Source organism: Mesoplodon mirus, assembly GCF_964341445.2.
Source record: "Mesoplodon mirus genome assembly, chromosome: 3".
Taxonomy (NCBI): Eukaryota; Metazoa; Chordata; class Mammalia; order Artiodactyla; family Ziphiidae; genus Mesoplodon; species Mesoplodon mirus.
This window is the reverse complement of record NC_138978.1, coordinates 42,867,827-42,891,015: the sequence shown is the minus strand read 5'-3', so window position 1 is coordinate 42,891,015 and position 23,189 is coordinate 42,867,827. Positions and strand designations below refer to the sequence as shown.

General features: G+C 51.5%; 1 protein-coding gene across 2 annotated transcripts in view; it reads left to right on the top strand.

The window, feature by feature from the left end:
- The first annotated feature begins 556 nt into the window (after window positions 1-556).
- The window catches only part of TRABD2B (TraB domain containing 2B), a 217,007-nt gene continuing 194,374 nt past the window's right edge, over window positions 557-23,189 (top strand). For both annotated transcript variants that reach the window (XM_082615075.1, XM_082615074.1), the window contains exons 1-2: window positions 557-691; window positions 2,702-3,262. In XM_082615075.1, the coding sequence (XP_082471201.1) occupies window positions 590-691; window positions 2,702-3,262 (663 nt within the window). In that variant the 5' untranslated portion in view covers window positions 557-589. The remainder of the gene's footprint in view (window positions 692-2,701; window positions 3,263-23,189) is intronic.

Here is a 23,189-nt window from a genome sequence, read left to right as displayed (position 1 = left end):
CCTCCCTCCCGGCCGCGGAGCAGCATGGCGGAACCCGGGCAGCGGCCGCGCGGCCGCCCGCCGCCCCTCTGAGCCCCGCTCGGGGGCCACCGGGCGCCCCAGACCCGACCCCCGCCCCCGCCGCGCCCGCCGCCGCACTTGTCCCCCCGCGCGCCCCCTGGAGCGCCGCGCACCCCTGGGACCGTTGCGCGCCCCGGGTCCCCAGCATAACCCCGGGACCCCGCGCGCCCGCCGTCCCGGTACTACCCCGAGAACCCTGCGCGCCCCTGGACCGCGACGCAGCTCCGGGACCTCCGCGCGCCTCGGCAACCCCGCGCGCTCTCACAACCCCGGGGTTCGGCCAACCCGGCTACGCGTCCCGGCCAAAGGGCCCCGCCCCAGAGGATCCCCCTCTTGCAACAGACGGAGCCCCGCCCCAGAGGGACCCCCAGGTCCGGCAGGGACATCCAGCCACGCCCCAAAGGGCTCCCGGCATCCAGTGTCTGGAGCCCCGCGCTCCAGCGGAACCTCCGTGCCCAGCCGGGGGCTGCCCGCCCAGCTGAGGGGCGCCGCCCAGAAGGGTCCCCCGCGCCCCGCGGGCCCCGGCAGGATGCACGCCGCCCTGGCGGGGCCGTTGCTCGCCGCCCTCCTCGCCACCGCCCGCGCCCGCCCGCAGCCCCCGGACGCAGGACAGTGCCGGCCGCCCGGATCGGTGAGCGAGCGCCCGCCCGGCCACTCTCCCGGCCGCGCGGCCACTCCAGCCCTGCGGGGACGATGGTTTGGGGGGTCCTACCTTCCGCACCCACCTCGGCCCACCCGCTCCACCTCCGCCCGCCGGGCGCAGCCTCGGGCGCCCTTCCCTGGCTTCTGCCGCCGGGGCTCCAGCTCCGTCCGGGGAGGCGAGTTGGGGCGCTCCCTCTCCAGCTCCTTCTCCAAACGCTGACGCTCTCGGGCTCTCCTCGACTTTCGGTCCTGCTTGGACCTTTCCTCTCTGTGCCCTTTTTGACTCCCCTCTTTCTTACTTTTAGCCTGTCCTTACCCTCTGGTTCCTCTCTTCTCAGTTCTGACTCTGTTTCTACCATTCCTTGCCCTTCTCTTCTCTGCCCCTTCCTCTCATTCTTACACGCTCAGACTCCTTGCAGGCTTCCCTCTCCCCCCCTGGTCCCCACCCTTGACCTAAGGCAAACTTTCTCCCTCTCCAGCCCAGGCCCCAGCACCCACTCTCCCAAGTGCCCCGATTTCACAAAAAGGAGGAAGATTCCAGAGGAGAGGAAAGAAAGTGCCAGGACATGCTGGCCTAATATTTCCTTGGGGGTTGAGTAATTACTAGTTCTCCTAATTTTTCTTCCAAACTCAGGAATCCCTTGATTTCCCTCAGTCTCTCTCCCTCAAAGTGTAAATTAATGCATGGAAAATAACTGAATTGGAGGCCAGGGACCAGGAAAAATTTGTGTAGGGTCCTCACTGGCTGCGCTCTTAGTTGACCTTGGGCAAGGTGCACCTCCAGTGTCGTGACTTGTTCAGAAACAGGGAGCTCCGAGACAGGCAGGGTGCTCAGAACTAGTCTCTCTCCAGTATGCTGGGATTTACAATTTTTGGTTGTCAGTAAAGTAAGGTGCTGTTCCCTTTGCCCACCCTGACAGATACTTCTCATTTGTGCTAGAATCAAGCAGAAGAATTTTATGAGTTGACCGAAAGCTTGCAGACAGGGGATGGCAGTGGACAGTCCAGGGGGTATTCTGGATAGAAAATGCCTGAGAGAAATGATAGTCCCTTTCTCATGCCCCTTAACCCCTGGACCTAAACTGGATCTGGAGAAATGACCCATGTCCTCCTGCCCCTCCTTCACCTCTACACAGACACACATATCCCTCTTCAGAGCTTAAGTGATGGCAGAGAATTGGACTTGGAGACCAGGTACACCTTTTGAGGGGAGGAGCCCAGAAAGCATGTACATTTCTTGGGACTAATTCTGTGAAATCTTTCCCTCCCAAACCAGGGCCTTGAGACTTTACTTAGCCTGCAGGTTTTAAAGCACTTTCTCATCTGTGGTTTCAGCTGGTGGAGCAGGGTAGCTGACACCCCAGACCTGCCCTCCAAAAAGAAAATTGTATCCGCCCTGCTGAATGGGAAGTAGCTGTTTAAATAGGTGTGCTATTTTTAATAGGTGTTCTGCTTTCAAAGTGCTCTTGGCATGTATCTTCTAATGGTTGGATTTAAAAGTTATATGACTTCCTCCTTTCTTGCCAGAGCAGCACTCTTGGTCCCCGTCTTTCCACCCTCCACATGAAACACCACCAGTGAAGGTTTGGCTTGGCCAAGCATGAATATTCTCAGGTGGTGTGGCAGTCCCTGGCACTCACAGTGACAGCCAGTCATAATGAGAGCTTCCTTCACTGCCTCCTCCCTCTGTGCCTGGCACTGTTCTTCGGGCTTATTTACATAGACTGTGTCTTTTCATTCTTCCAACAATCCCTGGGGTGGCTGCTTTCAGCTCCCATTTTACAGATGGGGAAACTGGGTCTGTGGGAAGTGAAACAGTGTGCTTAAGATCATACAGCTAAGATATGGGTCTTTCAGCTTCCAAAGCCCTTGCTTCTTCCCATGGCCCCGTGTGGCTCTCTGCCTTCCATCCCCAGCTCCACCTGCCCACTCTGTTCTAACCTTGGCTTAATTCCACTGCCTTCAGCCTCACTGCCTTCCTTTACCTGCCCCCCTGCAGCAGAGGGACCTGAACTCCTTCCTGTGGACTATTCGGCGCGACCCCCCGGCCTACCTCTTTGGCACCATCCACGTCCCCTACACCCGCGTCTGGGACTTCATCCCGGACAACTCCAAGGCAGCCTTCCAGGCCAGCGCCCGCGTCTATTTTGAGCTGGACCTGACAGACCCCTACACCATCTCGGCGCTGGCCAGCTGCCAGCTGCTGCCGCACGGGGAGAACCTGCAGGACGTGCTGCCCCGTGAGCTCTACTGGCGCCTGAAGCGCCACCTGGACTACGTGAAGCTGATGATGCCGTCGTGGATGACGCCCGCGCAGCGGGGCAAGGGGCTCTACGCCGACTATCTATTCAACGCCATCGCGGGCAACTGGGAGCGCAAGAGGCCGGTGTGGGTGATGCTCATGGTGAACTCGCTCACGGAGACCGACGTGCGCTCCCGGGGCGTGCCTGTGCTGGACCTCTACCTGGCCCAGCGGGCCGAGAAGATGAAGAAGAGCACCGGGGCCGTGGAGCGCGTGGAGGAGCAGTGTCATCCGCTCAATGGGCTCAACTTCTCCCAGGTAAGCGCGCAGCGCCCGCCCCAGAGCCCGGCAGCCCCCGTGCGCCTTGGTCCTCTTCTCTGATGGTGTTCCCTCGGCAGGCAGAACCCTGCCCTTCCCTGAAAGGGAGAGGGTCTTTGGGGCTGTGGGGCAGCTCTTGAGCTGCCTTTGTGGTGGTATGAGGGCAAACTGGCATGTGCTGGAATTGGGGGTAAGAGTTTGTGCGTTTTCTTCTATCTCAGTGGTGCTACCTGTTGGGGATACACACTCCCCACCTGCTGTGCTCGCCCAAGCAGAAAGAATTTCCCTCGGAGCATCACAGTGATGAAAAACAGAAAGAAAGAGTTTTCAGTTTGGGCCTGACTTTCCCTGAGACCCTGGGGTCTCAAGAGCAGGAGGCTGTCTTGAGGCTGTTGTATGGGTGCATCCAGGCAGCTGTGTGTATGTACGGAGGACGAATAGAGGGAGACGGGCTTCTTGGGGGTGGGGTTGGGGTCGGGGGGGGGCAGGAGAAGTGCGATGGGCCTGGTCTCTAGTGACCCTGGCTTGCTGTTAAGCGCTGCCAGATTTCCCGGGGCCTCTGCAAAGCTCCAGGTGACCCTCGGACTGCCTCCCCTAGGCTGGGAGAAAGTCAGCCAGGAGAGTTTTGGGGTTAATAATTTCAGAGAAATGTGTTCACTTAAAGGTTGACAGTTCTGATTTCTGAACCTCAGGTGTAGGGGCAGGGAGAAGGGCGGAGCTTAGGAGGTTTAAAGTCTCTGGCTGCCAGAGACCTGATCCAGCAAAATGTCATGAAAAGCTCCATCTCCGTGGTCAGAGGTCACTCACAACTCACTGGCCCCAAGCTCAACTCTGAGGCCCAGGGAACAATGAGTGCACATCTGCGCCTTGAGAACGGGCTGTCAGTCCCTGAGTCAGGGCTGGTGGCTCCTGCAAGGAGGCCGGGCCCATGCCCCAAGCGTGGTGTGGTCCCCAACACATACTCCTCCCGTAGGGAGACAGCCCCATAAATTGGCCAGAGTAGAAACTCTGCCACTGGAACCAGACCTGCTTGGCTGCTCCTGAGATGTTGCAAGCTCTTCACCAGGGAAACAGGGGCAGAAACTGATCCCCCTTCGGAGATCTCTGGCTTTTGTTTTTCCAGGGGAAATGCAATATTGTCCCCGGGGAGGTAAGAAGGCAGATTGATTTGCCGGCCAAATGAAAGGCGGGTTTGTCGGTTCTCCTGCTGGCTCTCCCATAATTGTGGAGCCCTTACCCAGAGGGCCCCGGTGGCAGGAATATTGGGGCAGTTAGTCACGCCCCGCAGGGTTCTGACTACGCCTGACTCCTTCTCCGCGGGGAAAAATCCTGTGCATTCTCTGGCCCAGCGCTGATTCCTCTGAACCTACCGGCTTTCTCCCTCTGAAGTGACTTTTCCCTTGCCAGCCTCGGGAGCTGATATTATCTGCGTCGGGCTCCCCAGCGCTTGCCGCCCATCTCATTCTGGAGGCAGGTTTGTAGGAGGCCTCTCTGTTCAGAGGCCTCACGTCTGGCCTTGATATCTTTTTTAGGTTGGGGAGGTGGGGGGATCCACCGTCACTCTCAACACCCTCTTTGTACCAACCACAGAGGAATCCGACCAGAGGCGAAGGGCGCACACAGACACTCTGGTTAAAGAGCCCCTGGCTTTAATCTGTCTCTCTTAAAACAACAAAACTATCTTTCTTCGAGGTCTGGAAACACTGCTGTTCAACCAAAGGACGGCTTTGGTAGGTTGAAAACATTTGCTGGAAAGTGCGTGAGGTTATGTTTTAGGAAAAGTTCCTGAGAGCCATTCATCGGCCAGCGAGGAGCCCGCTGACAGTCTCCAAAGCCCACATTTGAAGATCAAACAGACTCAAACCTCTGGTTTCAAAAATGCACCCACCCATCACCAGCCCGGGCCCGCTCTTAAAATTGTTCTTGGGTCCAGCTCCTCGAGAGGGCTGTAGGAAGCAAGTCCTGAACAAAAGAAAACAGGACTCCTCTCGGTTCCCTAATCTGCACACCCTTCACCACCTGCCAGAGTGCCTGACCCCGCCAATTTGTCCTGTTATCATTTTGGAGCGAGGTGATGAAATCTCTCCTCCATCCCCGTGGGCAGCCGTGGGCTAACTGTGAAGGGAGGGATTCCAGAGCTTGGGCAGTTGGGGTTGTTAGGGATCCCCAACCCCGAAGTCAGAAATGCAACAGCCTTCTCAGTAAAATTGTATGCACGCATGCACAGTTTGATATGAACATCTGTGATGCATTATTGTACTGAAATATCTGTTAAGTGCATCAGATTTTTATTTTTTCTTTCCTCCCAGCATTACTGTTATTGCAAAATATTTGGGGAGGGGGAGCAATGAGAGAGGAAGGACGGAAAAAAAAGCCTTAAAAGAGAGCGCCTGTTTGTTAAGACTGGAATTTTAGTGTGTGTGTTTTTTTTAATAAATTTATTTATTTTATTTATTTATTTTTGGCTGCGCTGGGTCTTTGTTGCTGTGTGCGGGCTTTCTCTAGTTGCGGCGAGCGGGGGCTACTCTTCGTTGCGGAGCACGGGCTTCACGGTCTCTAGGCACGCAAGCTTCAGTAGTTGTGGCACACGGGCTCAGTAGTTGCAGCTCGCAGGCTCTACAGCGCAGGCTCAGTAGTTGTGGCACACGGGCCTAGTTGCTCCGCGGCATGTGGGATCCTCCTGGACCAGGGCTCAAACCTGCGTACCCTGCACCGGCAGGCAGACTCTGTAACCACTGCGCCACCAGGGAAGCCCGATTTTAGTTTTAACTTTAGTATTTCTCAAAATTTTATATTTTCTTCTGGTCAGAAATACCACATTTTCCCTTGCTAAATGGAGAAAGAAAGCTACATGGGCTAGAGGAATGACTGAAAAAGTTTCTTCCATCATCGCACAGCTTGAAAGATCCAGCTTCTTGGCCGTGGTCTCTGATTTTAATATCAACTGAGGGTGCTAGACCTAACATCACCATGAGTTTGCTCTGTGTCCTTGAGCAAGTCACGTCACCTCTCTGGACCTTGTTTTTCCCACCTGTGAAATGAGACATCAGGATTAGGTCATCATTCAAGCCACTCCAGCCCTGACATTCCATGGGACGATTATAATCAACTCCACGTGCCAGGCACCCTGCAGGAGGCTCCGCACGCTTTTTCATCTTGTTGGAGTCTCGCAACCCTGGAACTTTCAAAGGTGGGCACTCAGAAAGGCTGGATGACTTGCCCAAGGTCACGTGGCTAATATGGAACAGAGCTGGTCTGCCTGACTCTAAAGGAAGGATGCGCCCCTCCCGCTGCCCCTTGCGGATTCTCTAGACTTCCTCCATGTAGGTAGTTCGTGTCCTGCAATTCTTCCTTCAGTCCTTTCTTCTGTTTTCTTCTTTCCTTTAGAGCTTAAAGGCTTAAAATTTTACTTCTTGGAGAATTTATACTTCTAGAGAAATTATTTCCTTTGACTATGTGGCTGGAGCAGGGATGGTAAAGGCAGGTCCTCTGAAGATTTCCGTGATGTGTTACAGACAGCTCAGCATAGTGGGCTGAGAGATGGGAGACTAGCTTCTAGGTTTCAGTCCCAGCTCTGGCTCTAAAGCCAATGACTTGTATGTAACGCTGGTGTTCTTAACTAACAATCGAATTGGGCAGTAGTGACCAGCTTTTCACAACTGAGCTGGTTTTGTGAGGACGTGAGAAGCTACTACCTGTGGGAGGTTGTCGAGAGGGTAAAATGACTACCTAGATGTAAGGCTTGAGCTTGGAAAAGAGTCCGGGCGGCTTCAGGACAAGGAAGGGAGAAGGCTGCATGGCAAGCATCAGCTCTGCCCTGTTGGCACCTTCTGCCAGCAGCCCTGTCCACTGCCCATGCTTTGCTGAACAAAGTAAAGCTGGAGTAATAGGGGGTGGTGGCAGCCCCTGCCCTCAGGGGCCTGGGGATGCCTGAGCTTTGAGTCCAGATCTTGTGACAATCTTGGGACCTGCAGATTTCAGTCGGCTCTGCTGGCTGCCTCTGGGGACTGGTACCAGCTGCCACAAACACACTGGGCTGATTAGGAGACCTCCTTCTCCCTCTAGGGGGCCTCAGTCCCCCCCACTCAGTACAGTGGAGGCACTAGATGAGGAGACCTCTAAGTTATGTGGTTCTCTGGGCAAAATAAGAAAACGGGACACTGCTGTTCTGTACTTGGCTGTGATTTAGCTAACATGCCGATGCTATCCATCCAATGTGCGTAGAGCCTGAACATTTGGGCTTGGCTGCCAAGGGTGTCCGAAATGTTTGTAAAATTCTACAGCCCCCTCTCTAGGGAGTTAGAAACCCGAAAGTCATCATTTATTGAGCTGTATCTCTGTACAGGGCGCTACATTAGACCTCGTAAGTACATCATCTCTAATCCTCACAGAGATACGACAAGGCAGAGTATCATATCCCTTTTACAGACAATAAATTAAGGCTTAAAAAGGTTAAGTCATTTGGTTGTGATTATACAGCCAGGTGAGGCAGGCTCAGGATTCAAACTCAAGTGTCTGATGCCAGAGTCCATGTTCTTCAAGATTCCGAGAGCTGACATAATTTTGTTTTTAACAGTCAGATGGCATTATCTGGTGACGTGTGTGTGTATTGGAGTGGAGGGAGATCACCATATCTTTCTAAAAAATAAAATAAAATATAAAAAATGTATAGAAAGAGATCATTGAAAAGTGCCGAAACTGATTTTCTCCCTGGCTTAGAAATTGAATCTTATTCTAAACTAGGAGTTCCCAAAGGCATGCCCAGCTTTCCAAGGGACCATTGTGAAGACGGCACCCCTAACACAGGCTAGGCAGCACAGTTGAATAAAGGGTGTCCTTGGTTATAGTCAGAGGTCCTATATCAATACCACATATTATTGGGTGCTCAATTAGTATTTAGAGAGAGAACGAATGAATGAATGGTCAGAAACCATGATATGACGATCCCTGCTTCCCTTCCTTCATCCAGCACTATTGAATGAATGAATGAATGAATGAATGAAGAAAGATGACACAAGCCCCAGTGAAGAGCCTCCTCCTTGAACTTTAACGGGTCCACACCATCCTACAAGGACACAAAATGTGGAAATCATGAAGTGGGTCGTCGAATACAAAGTAGGCTCTAGCCCTACCCCATCCCTACCTTGGCTGTGACTCTGGGCTTGTCCTGTCCCTCTCTGGGCCTAGGTTGCCCCTCTGTCCCACGGTTTCCAGGCCCGACCCAGTTCTGACTTCTGCGGTTTTCATCTTCAGTCCTTGTATCTTGGAGGCCCTGGGCCACCCTGAGATTTCGAGCCTGAGTTCTCCACCGTTGGGAGGGGCTGGCAGGCTTGTCTGTGGCGGGCTGCTGCCGACACCTACTCATCCGGAAGCCTGCTCATTCCGGTGGGTGACCTGCTGCTTCTTGTGGCCAGCCTGCAGGGCAGACAGAGCCCCAGCCCATCATGGCACAGTCTGGTGGATAGCTGCCCAGCCTTGGAGCCTGCCCGTCATCAGGACCCCTCTCCCTCACTGGCTCCCTCACTCTTTCAGCCAGAGCACCTTAGTGTCAGCCAGGACAATGCTGGGAGCAGAGACTGGGAAACAGCCTAGATTTTTCCCCTGGAGAGTTCACTGCCAAGTCAGGGAGAGTGAGCATTATTAGTCCTTTCTTACAGCCGTGGAAACTGAGGCATGGAGCACCTGTGCATTAGTCTCCCCTGTGTCCTGTCTCCACATGTCACACGGAGAGCCCGTTCTTACGTTCTCTTGCTGTTATACATTTCCATCTTGCAGAACCCACTCTCACTTCCCATCCTCCAAGAATGGCTATTGCTGGGTGCTACACCCCACCTGAGCCTCCCTGGCAGCTACAGCAGCACCGACCTTTGGTCCCTCAAGTTCTCAGTACTCGTCCCTACTTCTGGCTTCCCATCAGATCTATGTACCTTCCCCAGAGTGAAGGGGCCAGACACCTCCCCTAAGACCGCTGGGCACCCCTGAGGATGTCCGACTGTGCTGAGCCCTCTTCTCTCCAGAAGACAGCCACAGAGTGAGAGCCCCTGGGTCAGTACTGGCTCCAAGCACAGGCTGGCCTAGTCTGCACGTGTAACTCCAGATCCTGGCCTGGGAGCAAGCTGCTTCTGGCCCCGCCTCCGCGCTGTGCTTCTGGAAGCCTGCCACACCCACCGTGGCTCCCGCACCGAGCCCTGCGGTTAGGAGCTGTTCAGCAAATGTCTGTCACACGGTGTGGAAGTCACTTGGGGGACCCCTAGCACTGACCCCTAGGCATGTGTACTCTCAGACTCTTTGTGTGCCCGGAGAGCTGTTTGCAAAGAGCCCCTGCCAGCACAGCAGGCTCTGTCCTTTTTTTTTTTTCCCCTGACTTGGTTAACTCAGACTTTAGCATTTAATATATTATCCCAACATGGGGTTTGGCAGGGAGGGGAACAAACTCAGGAGCAGACGCACAGGATGGCTTAGGTACCTCCATCAAAGGAGAGTGAGGCCATAAAGCCAGAGGTGACCAAGATGTCATGAAATATTCTAGTCTCAGAATCAGAAGGTCACACAGCATGACGTCTTCCTGATTTACAGAATCTCCGAATCCTGAGCCGGGACTTGGAGGCTCAGAGAATCTAAGAATGGGGAAATCTTAGAACATTAGGCTCAGAGGCATTTTTGGACTCGAAGAATCTTCGCATCGTGAAATCCTAGCCCCTTAGCTTTGAAGACATTTTTTCAGCTCGTACACACAGACTTCTAAAATCTTAGAGTTGGAAGGGCCCAGTTCTCAAGAATTCCAAGAAGTCCCATCCACAAACACAGTGATCTCCTTCCTGCAGCAACTCACCCACCAGCCGATCCCAGGCCAAAGAGAAAAGCCTGAGCGGCAAAGCACTTTGAGACGGAGATAAAAATGGGAGCGTGCCCGTGCCTTTGTTAATAGTTCCCATTTGGACATCTCTCAAAGCCAGGAAGAGGTCGCCTGGTAATGCAGCTTTCCGAGGGAGGAAACTGAAGAATGGGACAAGCCTGCTGCCTGCCAGCCGGGCTGCCGCGTTCTCTCCCCCTCGAGTTTGCTTCTAAATATTATCCACTTCACTCCCTTTTATCTCCCATCACTGGCTCTCTGTCCGCCCACTTAATCCACAGGCAGCCGGTGGCCCAGGCTTCAGTTCTGCTCAGCGGCTGCCAAGCCGTCTGGCTGAGCAGCTCCTCCAGTATCCGCAGGCTTTTAAATCTGCGCAGAATATCCGCTGGAACACAAAACGTTGCCCCAAGCTTGGAAATGCTGTTGCTTGTGCTAGGCCCTCTCCCTCTGCAGGAATTTCCTCCTTTCCTCTTCTACTCCTGATTCCTATGAGATATCCAAGGCTCAGCTCAATGCTGTACCTCCTCCAGGAAGTCTTCCCAGAATGCTCCTAAATCTCATTGGCTTGGGAAGACTTTGTGCAAGTCTTTCCTTGATGACCCAGCCACATCTATTCTTTCCCTCCGTGGAATTGTTTATGGCGTTTTATAGTATTCTTTCGGCACTTACATATTTTACATTCTATTATAATTATTACTGAGGCAGTCTTCTTTCCTAATCAACCTGGCTTCAAAACCTAGCTCAAAATATGCTCACAATTGATTACAAAATGAGACTGGATGTGTTCCAGTTCTGAAGTTGGGGCCCTGTGGTGTATCCTGTGGTTGAGGTGTTGGCAGCTCTGGATGCTAACGGGGGGCTGCGTCTCGGCCTCTGTATTCACAGAAAGCCTCAGCCTGCCCACCTGAGACACGGAGACGGTTCAGTGCTGTCGCTGGTCCATTTGGTGAGGACTTTGTAACATCCACAGGTCACTGTTGGATTTCTCCCTCTCCTTCCTGGAACACTTTGTTGTTTTCTCTTACTCGTCTGTTCCTTGCAGACAAAGCCTTCTTTTTTTCTCCTCTTCTCTACGCAGAGTTCATGTGAACTTCTCCAGGTTCACTCCATCCCCCACTTAATTTTCTTTGAAAAATGTTTAATTTTATCCATTACCTGCTACTTTGCTTGGGGCTGCAGTGCTGCTGACCTGTTCTACTTCTCTCTCCCTTCCTCTCTCTGTCACACAATCCATGGTCAGGCCTCCAAGCATTTGCTTATGCTGTTCCCTCTACCTGAGAGCCCTTCCGAGTTTTTATTGTCTGGCTATAAAGGTTCCTGAGGGCAGTCATTTGAAAAGCCTGGACTCTTCAGGCAAATGATCCTTTATAGCCAGACTTTCATCCATGGTCACCAGATTGGACTGTTCCCTCTGGGCTGATACCACCTGATCATACATAAGTCAGCAGTTTGAGTTTAGGTTGCAATGATGTGACTGGTTTTGAGCATTGTGAGGTTTTTTCCTTTTCTTTTTTGATTTTTTTATTGAGGCTTAATTGACATCACATTATATTAGTTAGAGACTGAGAGAGAGCCAGCTCTGGTGATGGGCACTAATCCTATCATGAGGACCCCACCTTTATGACCTCTTATAAACCTAATTCCCTTGTAAAGTTTCCACCTCCAAATACTATCATAATGGAGTTTGGGGCTTCAACATATGGATGGAGTGGCACAAACATTCCGTCCCTAACAGTGGGTGAGTTGTACCGGGGTCACTCTGAATGCTTGGCTACCCTTGAAAAGAGCCAGAAGGTCGTCAGATTTGGCCCACACAAGTCAGGGCCCTGGGGCCATTTCTGGGTAATGGCCTAGGTCCTGTGCAGTCTCTCTTCAGTGGCACCTGCTGCCAGCCTGTGTTCCTCCCTGACTAGGCAAAGGTAGTTTCCCTGGGGGAACCTACAGGCTTTCAGATTGGTCCCTGACCACCATTACCTCCCCCGTAGGCAGTGCACATATTTCCCGGCCCTGAGTGATGAGACCCTGTCATCTTTTATTCTTGGGGTTCTCCCTTTTCTCCCCAGCGGGTCAGGAAGAGCAGGGGAAAGCACTCAGTTTTGCTTCTCTTACCTTGTGAGCCTATTTCTCTGCATAAAGCTTCCTCCCTCTTTCCCTCATTCAGAGGGACATCCTGGTCTGATTTAACCTTCAGAACCAAGAATTAGTCTATATTCACACAGCATAGCACAAGACTCAGCTCAGAAGTCCCTTAGGACACCTCGGGGCACTGGCCCAGAACGGGCTGGTGCTCCTTCAGGGCCCAGAATCATTGCACTCATTGGGAGTGCAGGTCACCTGAGGCTAGTTGGGGTAACCTTCCTGCACCTTAGTTTCCTATCTATCAATTTCATCTGCTTGCTGTGAGGATTAACTGATTAAAAGTGCCAGACACACATAGTTATTATTGCATCTTTAAATTAGCATCATCATATAATTTTTCAAGAAATGCTTTTTAGCTCCCACTGTGTGCCAGATGCTGGGATTTGTGCTGGAGATACGAAAGTGACCAAGAACTATGATGCTCTTCCCTGTGCTCCCTTCCAGGGTCGGGAGGGAAAGGAACAGAAGTGCCTTACACTGTGGAGCGGGGGTGGGGGGGCGGGGGTGTGTGGCCGTGGCAGGTAATGTGGTGTCCTGTGGGGGCACAGAAGATGCACGCTTCCCAGGCTTGCCCACCTTCGCCCCAGCCCGGCTCGGAGCGCTGTTGGGCGCAGTTGGCGTTGCTCGGGCTGCCTCAGTGGACGGGATGCCGAGAGCGAAAGTGCACATTTCCTAGAAGTGCTGCGTGCGGCCCCGCCTGACCCTCGGCCAGCCCTGGCGACCAAACAGGCGGCGCCAGCGCCCGCGTCCCCTGGCCAGCCCTACCGGGGGAAGCCAAAGTGCAAAGATAAAAGGCCAGGCCTTTTCCACTTCCTCTTCTGTTTAAAGGGCTTACCTGCTTCCTCCCTGTGAAGGTTCTGTAGTGTCCTGACCAGTTTTATCTCCTGGGGACTTAAGGTGGTTTGTAATTTAAGCCTCAGACCCCATTTGAAACCCCTTTTTAGAAAGGAAGATTGGGCAGAGAACGCCTTTCAGATATCTCTCTGGATCATCTTTTAGCCCTAGTTCACACGGTTTCCCTTTCTTGAACTGCTCTGCTTTGAGTTTGAGGAGAGACAAAAGCCTGATTGGCAATGATAATTTCAACTGTTTGCATCGCGGTTTGCAGTTTCCACAGTCTTTCACATGCCACTGGATAGCTCTTCCTCCTGGCCCCCCCAGGAGGACACCTAGAGGGGGGCTAGACCAGTTTCCTGTCTCCCCCCCACCAACCTCCCCTAATCGGACCCCCAGTGGCCCCCCTCCCTGTGGCTGTAGAGTCTCCTGGATTATGGGATATTTTTGAGCTCCAGACCCTCTATTGGGGCTGAGATGCAGCTTGAAGAGCTATGGATGGGCCATGGATGGGTGAACTGAGTCACTTTGGCACCTCAGTGACAATAATGCACTGTCACTGTGCTTGATTGACCTTGACTGGAATGTTGAGTTGACCCAGCTCTACATAACCCCCATGCCAAGGCCTGCTGGTGGTCTTGCAGGTGATTTTTATATTATTCTGCTTCCATCAGTATAGTTTTGTGGAGAGGGTGGTGAGAAAGGAATGCAGGATTCTTGATGGAGACCTTGCAGGTTGAACAGTACTAGGGCCCATGGAGATGGGAGTGGAAAAGGCCTTGCCAAGAGGAAGGAGACTGTTAGGCAGAAGTGCTGGGACGGGAAATGCAGAAGGTTTGCAAAGAAAAGTCTTCCTACCCCTCCCTCCATTGACTCTACTCTCTCCTTTTCCTCTCCAGCTCCCAAGACAGCCATTGTTATTTAGTGCCTATTATGTGCTAGGCCTCAGGTTTATCACAGTAAATTCCTAAAATAATCCTGAAAGGTAAGTATTATTTCCCCCATTTTAGGAAATTGAGGCTAAGTGCTTTGTGCAAAATGATGGAGCCAGGATTTCTACTTAGATCTTTTGATACTTTCAGAAAAAGACTGAACCGGAAGTGGAATGCCAGCTCCACCCCTCGGGCTGGATGACTGAGGGTCTGTTTCCACATCTGAAAAACTGGGGCTCATAATAGCATTCACCTCCTGGTGTGTTGTGAGGAGTGAATGAGGTAATGCATGTCAACCACGTAGCTGACTGCCTCGCACACACTCAGAGGTAATGAATGTTAATTGCGGTGGTTTAAGTCATGGTCATTTTAATTATTGTTATTGGCCCATTTTCACACTGTGTCTCGAGGTGAAGCCCATCCCATAGAGAAAATGGTTCTCGATCCTTTAGTCTCTCACACACCAAGCATCATCCAGAGCAGGTTTGGGGGTCGGCCTGATGGGAACCGTGACGCCCAGCCACCCGGAGCGTGGTTATTTTTTTCTGACCGTCTGGCCATACTCGTTCTAGTTCAGCTTCCCTACAATCTCCCACTGCTCCCTGGAGTGCGGACACATCAAAAGGAGGGAAAAAAAGTTTAGGCTGAAGGCCCCCTGCTTCAGGCCCAGCTCTGCCATGGGTTAGACCCATGCATGACCTGGGGCAATTCCCTCTCTGAGGGTCCTTTTCCTCTATTGCATAAGTAGGTGGGACATTAAGAGCAGTAACTCAGAGTGATGGGGAGAAGCGGGGTTAAAGCCTGGCAAGGATTTTATTAGCCCTTAAGTGTGCCGTGCTGTTTATGGTACTCAGTATGTGAGGTTTTTTCCTCTTCTCTTTCTCCCAGAGAAATACCCTGCACATACTTAGTGAATTGAATTAGTTATTATGAAACTGTTCACCCATCCATTCCTTCATTCTGTTGTTTACTGAGCACTACTGGGAACTACATTGTGCCAGGCTTAGTTCCAGGTCATGAATCTGGGGCTGGTGAGGAAGGGAGGGGTTGAATAGACCCCAGAGAGAGGTGCTTCACAGCAGAGTGCCAAGAATGAGTCTGAGTCTTTTATATGCACTGCCCCACTGAATCCTCACCACAGTCTCTCAGGTACATACTATTATTCAACCCCATTTTACAGGTGAGGAAACTGAGGCACAGATAGGTTATTTCATTTACTTGAGGTCACAGAGCCATTGAGGGGAAGATCTAGAATTCAAACTCGGGAAGTCTGGCTGCAGAGCCTGTGCTCTCACCCTCCCTGCATCTATGAAAAGGGACTGAAATCTGACAATGGGGGGGGGGGTGGGGGGAGAAAGGTGGGGTAATAGCTTGTCTTCTGGGATTGGAAGTATGAAAGACTGGGAGATCCAGGGAGTTGATAGACTTCTGATGTTCCCCACTGAGGAAGGCTGCCACTTTGGGAAGGAGAGAGTGAGGTGGCCTATTGGCCAGGACCTAAGGTGAGGAGGGGGTGTGAGGAGAGAGGTACAGGTTGAGAGCAGAAGCCGACCTTGGCAGGTGAAGGAAGGGCAGGGCAGGCTGGGGGCCCAATAGAAGTGGAAGCTGTGAATCTGTAACTGCACCAGTCTGGATGGCTGGGACACTTCTTCGTGTAACTGTCTAGGGTGGGTGCAGGAGTAAGGAAGTGTGACGGAGGGCCACCCCCATCCCCAAGCCCGAGGAGTCCCTGCTGGGTTGGGTAGCAGTTCCTGCCTGCCTGTCGTGGTTGAGCACTGACCCTCAGCCCCCGCCCCATGGTGGCTGGGGCTTTGCAGGCCCTGGGGTCCTCTGGAAGCCCTACAGATGCTACCAAGATGGATGAGACTGCATCCTTGCTGTCCAGGTAGTTTTCTTTGCTGGTGAGATGCTCATTGTATACAACAGACAGACCTCCCCTCCTTATGAGTACCTGGCTGGCCTGAGTACGCATACATTACTCATACTATACTTGGCAGTACAATGCCACCTGAGCTCGGTATTGAAGGACACACGGGTGTTCCCGGGGTTCAGGAGAAGCACCAGGTATGGGAGCGGGGGCTGATGGTGGTATTGATTCAGACCGAGAGACCATACTTATGGTCATGGACAGTGCTTGCTGGAGGAATAGGAGACCAGGGAACTGGCCAGAGAGGCTCATGGGCCACACAGTGGAGGGCTTGTAAGCCATGTTAAGAAGCATGGGTTTGGGGCTTCCCTGGTGGCGCAGTGGTTGAGAGTCTGCCTGCCGATGCAGGGGACATGGGTTCGTGCCCCGGTCCGGGAAGATCCCACATGCTGCGGAGCGGCTAGGCCCGTGAGCCATGGCCACTGAACCTGCGTGTCCGGAGCCTGTGCTCCGCAACGGGAGAGGCCACAGCAGTGAGAGGCCCACGTACCACAAAAAACAAAAAACAAACAAACAAAAGAAGCATGGGCTTGATCCTGGGTGCACTGGGGGTCATTGTTCCCCACTCCTATGTTCTGTAATTCACTCATTCGTCAAGTTGGAGCATCTATCTCACCCAAACTTGCTTGAAAGTTTTCAAGCCCCTTGGCTTGAGGAAGGAGCTGCCGTGTGAAGGTCTTTTCCCTCATCAGATCCAGGATGTTCCCACTGCTGGGCCAGAGGAGAAGGACTCTCAGCTTCTGGAACAGGAGCGCGGGTGTGTTTTCTCTTAGAAACTGGATCATAAAAGTAGTCTGGCGGCTCAATGAGACCAACCGTAGTTAAAGATCAGCCTTTTGTGAGGAGCCTGAGACCCTGATCACCATTTATAAAACAGCTACTGTGGGATGACATGGCCTTGCATTTCATGTGGCCCATTTGATGGCAGATTTGGGGGGATTCCACCTGTTAGAAGTGGAAGTGGTGTGAGGCAGGCAGTTCCGGAATGCTCACCAAGCAGAGGTGGGAGATGGGAGGATCTGCGGTTTGTAAATGGTCCGTAAATCATGAGAGCACTGGATCAGGAGTCCAGCAGAATGAGCCTGGGCAGGTCCCTCACTGGCCGACCCCACTTGACAGGTGTGAGTGCTTGGTAAACCGTAATGGCACCCTGCTGCTTCAAAGCCACTGTCTCAGCTGGCTCTGACCTCATTGGAAAAGAGCATTTTTTATTTTATTGTCTTTTATGTGCTTACATGTCTGTCTCCTCCATAGACTGAAGTTCTTTGAGGGCAGGAACCTCATCTAATGACTTGAGTTTGCCTAGGGCCTGGCTCCAAGTACACACTCAGGGATGCTAGGAGTAGCTGTAAAATTACCGCTGTATCTACACATCATGGCCTGAGTATCCAGGTGGAAAACAGAAAGTCCCCAACTACCCCCGCTTTGTTCCCAGATTTCCAGATGTTTGGTTCCAGGAGGTCAAACATCTAGGCAGCCTTTCGTGTGTCCCACTGTGGCACCCAGGTGTTCGGCTTTGATGACTGTGCCCACTGAGCCCCTGCTCACCCCCAGATGGGGCTGTGGTTTCCCACTGATCCTTCATTCCCACAGGGGCCCTAAGGGCTTCTCCTGGGATTGGAGGCATCTTCCCAGCCCTCCCTCCAACCCCCTTCCTCACACTTCTGTGTTTTTTCCAGGACACGGATCAGAGCTTCTGTTTGCTGGTCATTCAGTGATTCTCACACAATATAAATGAAAGCTGCTAAAACCGATAAATTCAAACCATGTGTGGGCACTGGGGAAGTGCAGGGACGTCAGAAGGCTGCAGTGTGAGGTGGCGGCAGCTCTGACGGCACCCAAGCTGATTTGTATATGAGAAAAGTAAATATCCCAAGTGGTAAACAGCCCTGGGTCTCTCATCATCGCTGGGATTCAAAGGCATTTAATAGGAATGCACGCTCTCCATCTCTTGTAAACAAACTGAGATTCTCTCTGCATGCTGACCTAAATTCTGCATGTTCATCTTTTGGAAAGCCAGCCAGTCACTCTAGTTGGGAGACCGCAGGCAGTCTGGCCTGTTGGGTTGGGTCGCCTTCTTCCTGGCTTTGCAGCTGGTCTAGCACTTTGGTTTTGCAGAGGGCTACCTTTTCATCTCTCTTGGCCTTAGAGCAAATGGGTTGGGTGGCCATTCTCACCCTTGTCTCATTGAGCAACACAAAGCCCAGAGACGTAAATCAACTTGCCCAAGACTGCACATCAGGTCCAGCTGAGCCAGGACACCTCTTCTCTCCTCCCTGAGGACCCTCTAGCTCTCCATCCTTTCTCATGAATGGTAGTTCTGTTCCCCTCACTCAGAATCTCATCAACTCCTCCCTTATTTCCTCTCCCTTCCTGGAGCCGGGCCTTCCTCTGGGTCCCTTCTTCCTCTGTTTTTTTATTTTATTTTATGTTTTAATTCTTGTGTTTAGGAAAGTGCCCCAGGGAAGGAACCAGACAGTCATGGGTTGGAGAATTCTGGTTTCTCCACCTGTCAACTGTGTGGCTTCCAACAAGTTCCTTCTCTGAGCCTTGCAGTTGTCAGTTTTCACGTCTGTAAAATGAGGATAAGAGCACCTACCCTCTTAGATGGCTGTGAGGGTTAAATGGAGCTCCCATGTGTGGAAATGCCCAGCCTGCTCCATCCCACTTTCCTTCAACTCTGGACTCTTCAAGTGGCCTCCTAATTGTTAGAAAGGGATTGATACTTAAAATTGCATACAACTAAGTATACCATGTACACATACACAAGTTAATACATGTAAAACTGGTGAAGTCTGAATCACATCAGTGGATTGTGTCCATGTCATGTTCCTGGTTTTGATATTGAATTCCAGTTATGTGAGATGTCACTGTTGGGGGAAGTTGGGTGAAGGGTATTCTTTCTCGCAATTGCATGTAAATCTATAATTATCTCAAAATTAAAAGTTTAATGAGGAAAATGGATTAACCTTCCCATCACACTCATTCTTCTGCGCCCACTGCAGGCCAGGTACTACTCCAGGTACTAGGCATGTGTCAGTGGACACGAAAGAAAAAAAATCCTCTTTCCCACCTCCTTCAGGTCTTTGCTCAAAGGTGGTCTCCCTGACACCCTACTTAAGATTGCACATCCCTCCCTTGAACTTCCGGTCCTCCTTGCCCGCCTTTTTCCTCCATAGCACCTGTCCTCAGTTGGCATTCTATATATTTTATTTACCTATTTTGTTTATTGCCCTTTATTTACTCTCTCACTAGAATGTCAGCTCCATGAGAGTATTCTGTCTGTGTTCTCTGTATCCTTGGCACCTAGAACATGCCTGGCATGTAGTAGGCACTCAGCTAAAGTTTGTTGAGTGGCTGAGAGGTGACAGATAAGAAACAAGTCAGGATGGGCTAAGTACTAAAGGCAAAGAAAGCAGAGAAGGGGAGGGTGAGATGGTGGAGGAAATGTCGTTTTGATCATGTATTTTTCTGCAAATCTTTCAGGCCTCCCTGTTGTGTGAGGGGTAAAGTCCTGGCTTCTTAGATTGTGATCTACTCATTAATTCACTCTTCTTTTTATTCATTTACCAGATGTTTCTTTGAGCCATTACTCTGTGCAGGGCCCTCTAGAGCAGGCAGAGAGGAGGCAGGAAAGGATCTTGCCCCCAGGAGGCCTACGGGTGGGTAGGAGAGATGGGACAGGCATGGAAACAGCACATGACAAGGAAGAATGAAGCTGGTGTGAGCCAAGTAAGAGTACTGGGGGTGGGGTGCTGAGGAGGGAAGGCTCACTTGCGGGCAAGGTGCTTGGGGAAGGCTCCGTGGAGGAGGTGCTGATTCCTGGTCTGAAAAGTCTGGGAGGATCTCCAGGCCTTTTCTGGTCCAGCCCCAGCTCAGCAAACCAATTTCCTCTTACATGGCTCCCCTAGGGGACCCGGCAACTCTAATCATACCGCTCCCTGTAGCTGGTTCTGGATGCCCCGGCTCTGCTGATGCTGCCTGCCTATCTCTTTCCCTCTGTCTCTCTAAATCCTATTTCCTCTTCCAGATCCAGCCTGGCCTTTCCTGCAGGAAGGCTTCCTTGATTGCCCTAGTTCCCACGATCTGTTGTCTTTGAACATCTGTGCCATTTGTAGTCTGTATTGCACTGTTTGACCTCTTATGAGAGAGGGGACCAGCTTCACTGTGGGTGGGACTTGACCCTCCATCTGGGGCAGGAGCTGGCTACTAAGCTGAACTTAGGCTTAGGTACACAGTAGACCCTCAGCAGTGCTTGTGGCTGGATGGACTCGAGAGCACTGGAAAAATGTCATTCATCTTCAAAGAGGGCAGGATTTGCTATTTTTGTCATTGACCTAAACTCTCCTTGTCTAGAACCACTGGAAGTCCAGTTAGGAGAGGGATGAAGTCTGCCTTTACAGCTTTTCTGAGTGTATTGTTAACAAACTAATGCTGTAAACAGAGCAGCCCCAGTGCTTAACAGACTCCAGGAATTTGTCTCTTTCCTGGCATCATACTGGAGCCTGTGCTCAGTGAATTCTTACAAAAAGACATGAAAGTATCTTTCCAGCATTTACTGCTGTACATTCATTCACCTAACAAATGTGGTTTTTCAATAAATTTTTAAATTTTAGCTAGTTTCTGCTGTACAGAATTATCGAGAAGATAGTACAGACAGTTCTATACCCACTTCCCCCTGTTGCTGACCTCTCACATTAGCATGGTACATTTCTCACGACGAATGCACCAATGTTGATATGTTATTATTAACTAAAGTCTATACTTCACTCGGATTTCCTTAGTTTTCCCCTAATGTCCTTTTTCTGTTCCAGCATCCCGTGTTACATTTACCTGTCATCTCTCCTTCGATTACTCTTGGCTGTGACAGTTTCTCAGACTTTCCTTGTTTTTGATGACCTTGACATTGAGTACTGATCAGATATTTGTCCCTCAATTGGGATTTGTTTTGATGTTTTTCTTATGATTAGACTGGGGTTAAGCTTTTGGGGGAGGAAGACCAGAGATAAAGGGCCATATTCATCACGTCGTATCAAGGACACATACTGCCAACCTGATTTACCTCTGTTGGTATTAACCTTGATCACCTGGCTGAGGCACTGTGTCAGGTTTCTCCACTAAAAGTTACTCCTTTTCCCCCATCTTTCCATACTGTCCACTTTGGCAAGAAGTCACTATGAGCGGCCCATACCTAAGGCGTGGGGAATGTTGTTTCTCTTCAACCAGTGTGTTTGGAATGCTTGCTCTGTGCTGGGCCCTGTTACAGATGCTGAAAATACAGCTGTGAATGAGACAGAAAAGATTCTTTTCCTACATGGAACTTTCATCCAAGTGAGGGTTTAATAATAACTAAATCGTTTTAGAGCATGATAAGTTGTATAAAGAAAAAAAGGCAATGGGCCAGAGAGGGACCTGGGTGCTAGGGGGTAAAGGAGGGGGAGGGACAGCTGCTTGTTTCCTTGGGTTTTCAGGCAAAGGTGCCTTTTGAGCTGAGTCTAGAGGGTTAAGGAGGGACCAGCCATGAGCACCTGGGAAGCAAATTCTGGGCAGAAGGAGCAGCAGATGCCGAACACTGAGGCCCGTTTAAGGAGCAGAAAGGATGCCGTGATCAGAGCCCTGTGTGTGCTGGATGGTGTCAGGAGATGGACAAAAAGGAGCTGGGGTGAGATCTCGAGAGACCTACACATCACAGGAAGGCATTTGGATTTTATTCCAACCATGGAAGCCATTGGTTCGAAGCAGGGGAGGCTGGATTTGCTTTCATGTATAAACGATGGCTTTGGGTGTGGTGTGCGGAATGGGCTCTCCTGGAGATGAGAGCGGAGGAAGCTGGGACACCAGCGTGAATGACGGTGGCTCGGACCTGGGGGGAGCAGACAGAGGTAGGTGTGCCTCCATTTTGGAGGTGGAGCTGACAAGGCATCTGATGAGTTGCTTGTGGAGAGATCAAGAAACTGGTGCGGGCTTCCCTGGTGGCGCAGTGGTTGACAGTCCACCTGCCGATGCAGGGGACGCGGGTTCGTGCCCCGGTCCGGGAAGATCCCACATGCCGTGGAGTGGCTGGGCCCGTGAGCCATGGCCGCTGAGCCTGCGCGTCCGGAGCCTGTGCTCCGCAACGGGAGAGGTCCACGTACCGCAAAAAAAAAAAAAAAAAGAAAGAAACTGGTGCATGCTTGCACTCTTTGGTCCCTGGTGGTACCATTAACTGAAATTAGGGGAGGCTGAGGAGGTAAAAGCACAAGTACTCAGGTGCATTAGAGTAGCTCCCTCAGAATCCCACTTGCCAGCATCGCTGTCAGTAGCCCCTTTGGGTTACACCACATACCTGGAGAGATCGGGACGGTGTTCTGTTTGCTGATTCAGTCGCCACCTTTCTCCTTGGCAGTCCACACTATTGAGGGCTGAGTGCCAAGGGCAGATGTCCCTGGAAGGCGATCCGGATGTGAAGAGTGGACCGGTTACTGAGGGGGCTGGCTGCCTGCCACACCCTGCTGGGCACATGCCAGGCACTGAGCAGGACGCCTTCCTGCCTCTCCCCGTGCCCAGCCCACGGGAAGTTGTTTTTTTCCATCCCAGCTGCCACTAAGTAAGCATATGTTGGTTTGTGTTGAATTATGTCCACAGTAAAGTCAGTCAACAAGTACTGATTCAACACCAATTACTGTGTGGTGCCGTGGTCCCTGCCTCAGTGGAAATTTAAGACGTAAACACGGTAAAGGGACCGAGTGTAGGTAGCATATTTGGCAAAAAGTGTACCACCATCCATGTACAGGAGAGAAAACACAAGTCTCCAGGGAGGCATGGAGGCATCAGGGAGGGCTCCCTGGAGGAGATGGAAACAGAGCTATAAATTGGAAAGGCACTGAGGGGAATGGGCCATGTGGCCAGTGTTTCTGTTAGGGAATTGGAGGTAGAAAGGGCTGGAGAGGTAAATGTATGGCCCATCTACCAGCATGGTGTCAGAATAGGTGCTAAAAACTAAAAACTATCTGTTGGAGGGGTGAGTGATTAGAAAGTAGGTTGATACCACTGCCTGGAGGGCCTCTGATGTGAGGATGAAGGAGTCCATTGTCTCCTAGGAGCCACGGGGAACCACTGTCTAAGAAAAGTGGAAGGAACCATATCCTAAAGAAAGACTTTTGAATTTCTAGCCAGCATTTAATTTTTTATAATAATAATGATACTGCTAATAATAACAATAATTTTTATAACTACTTAATTAGCGTTATTTTTGCCAGAAAG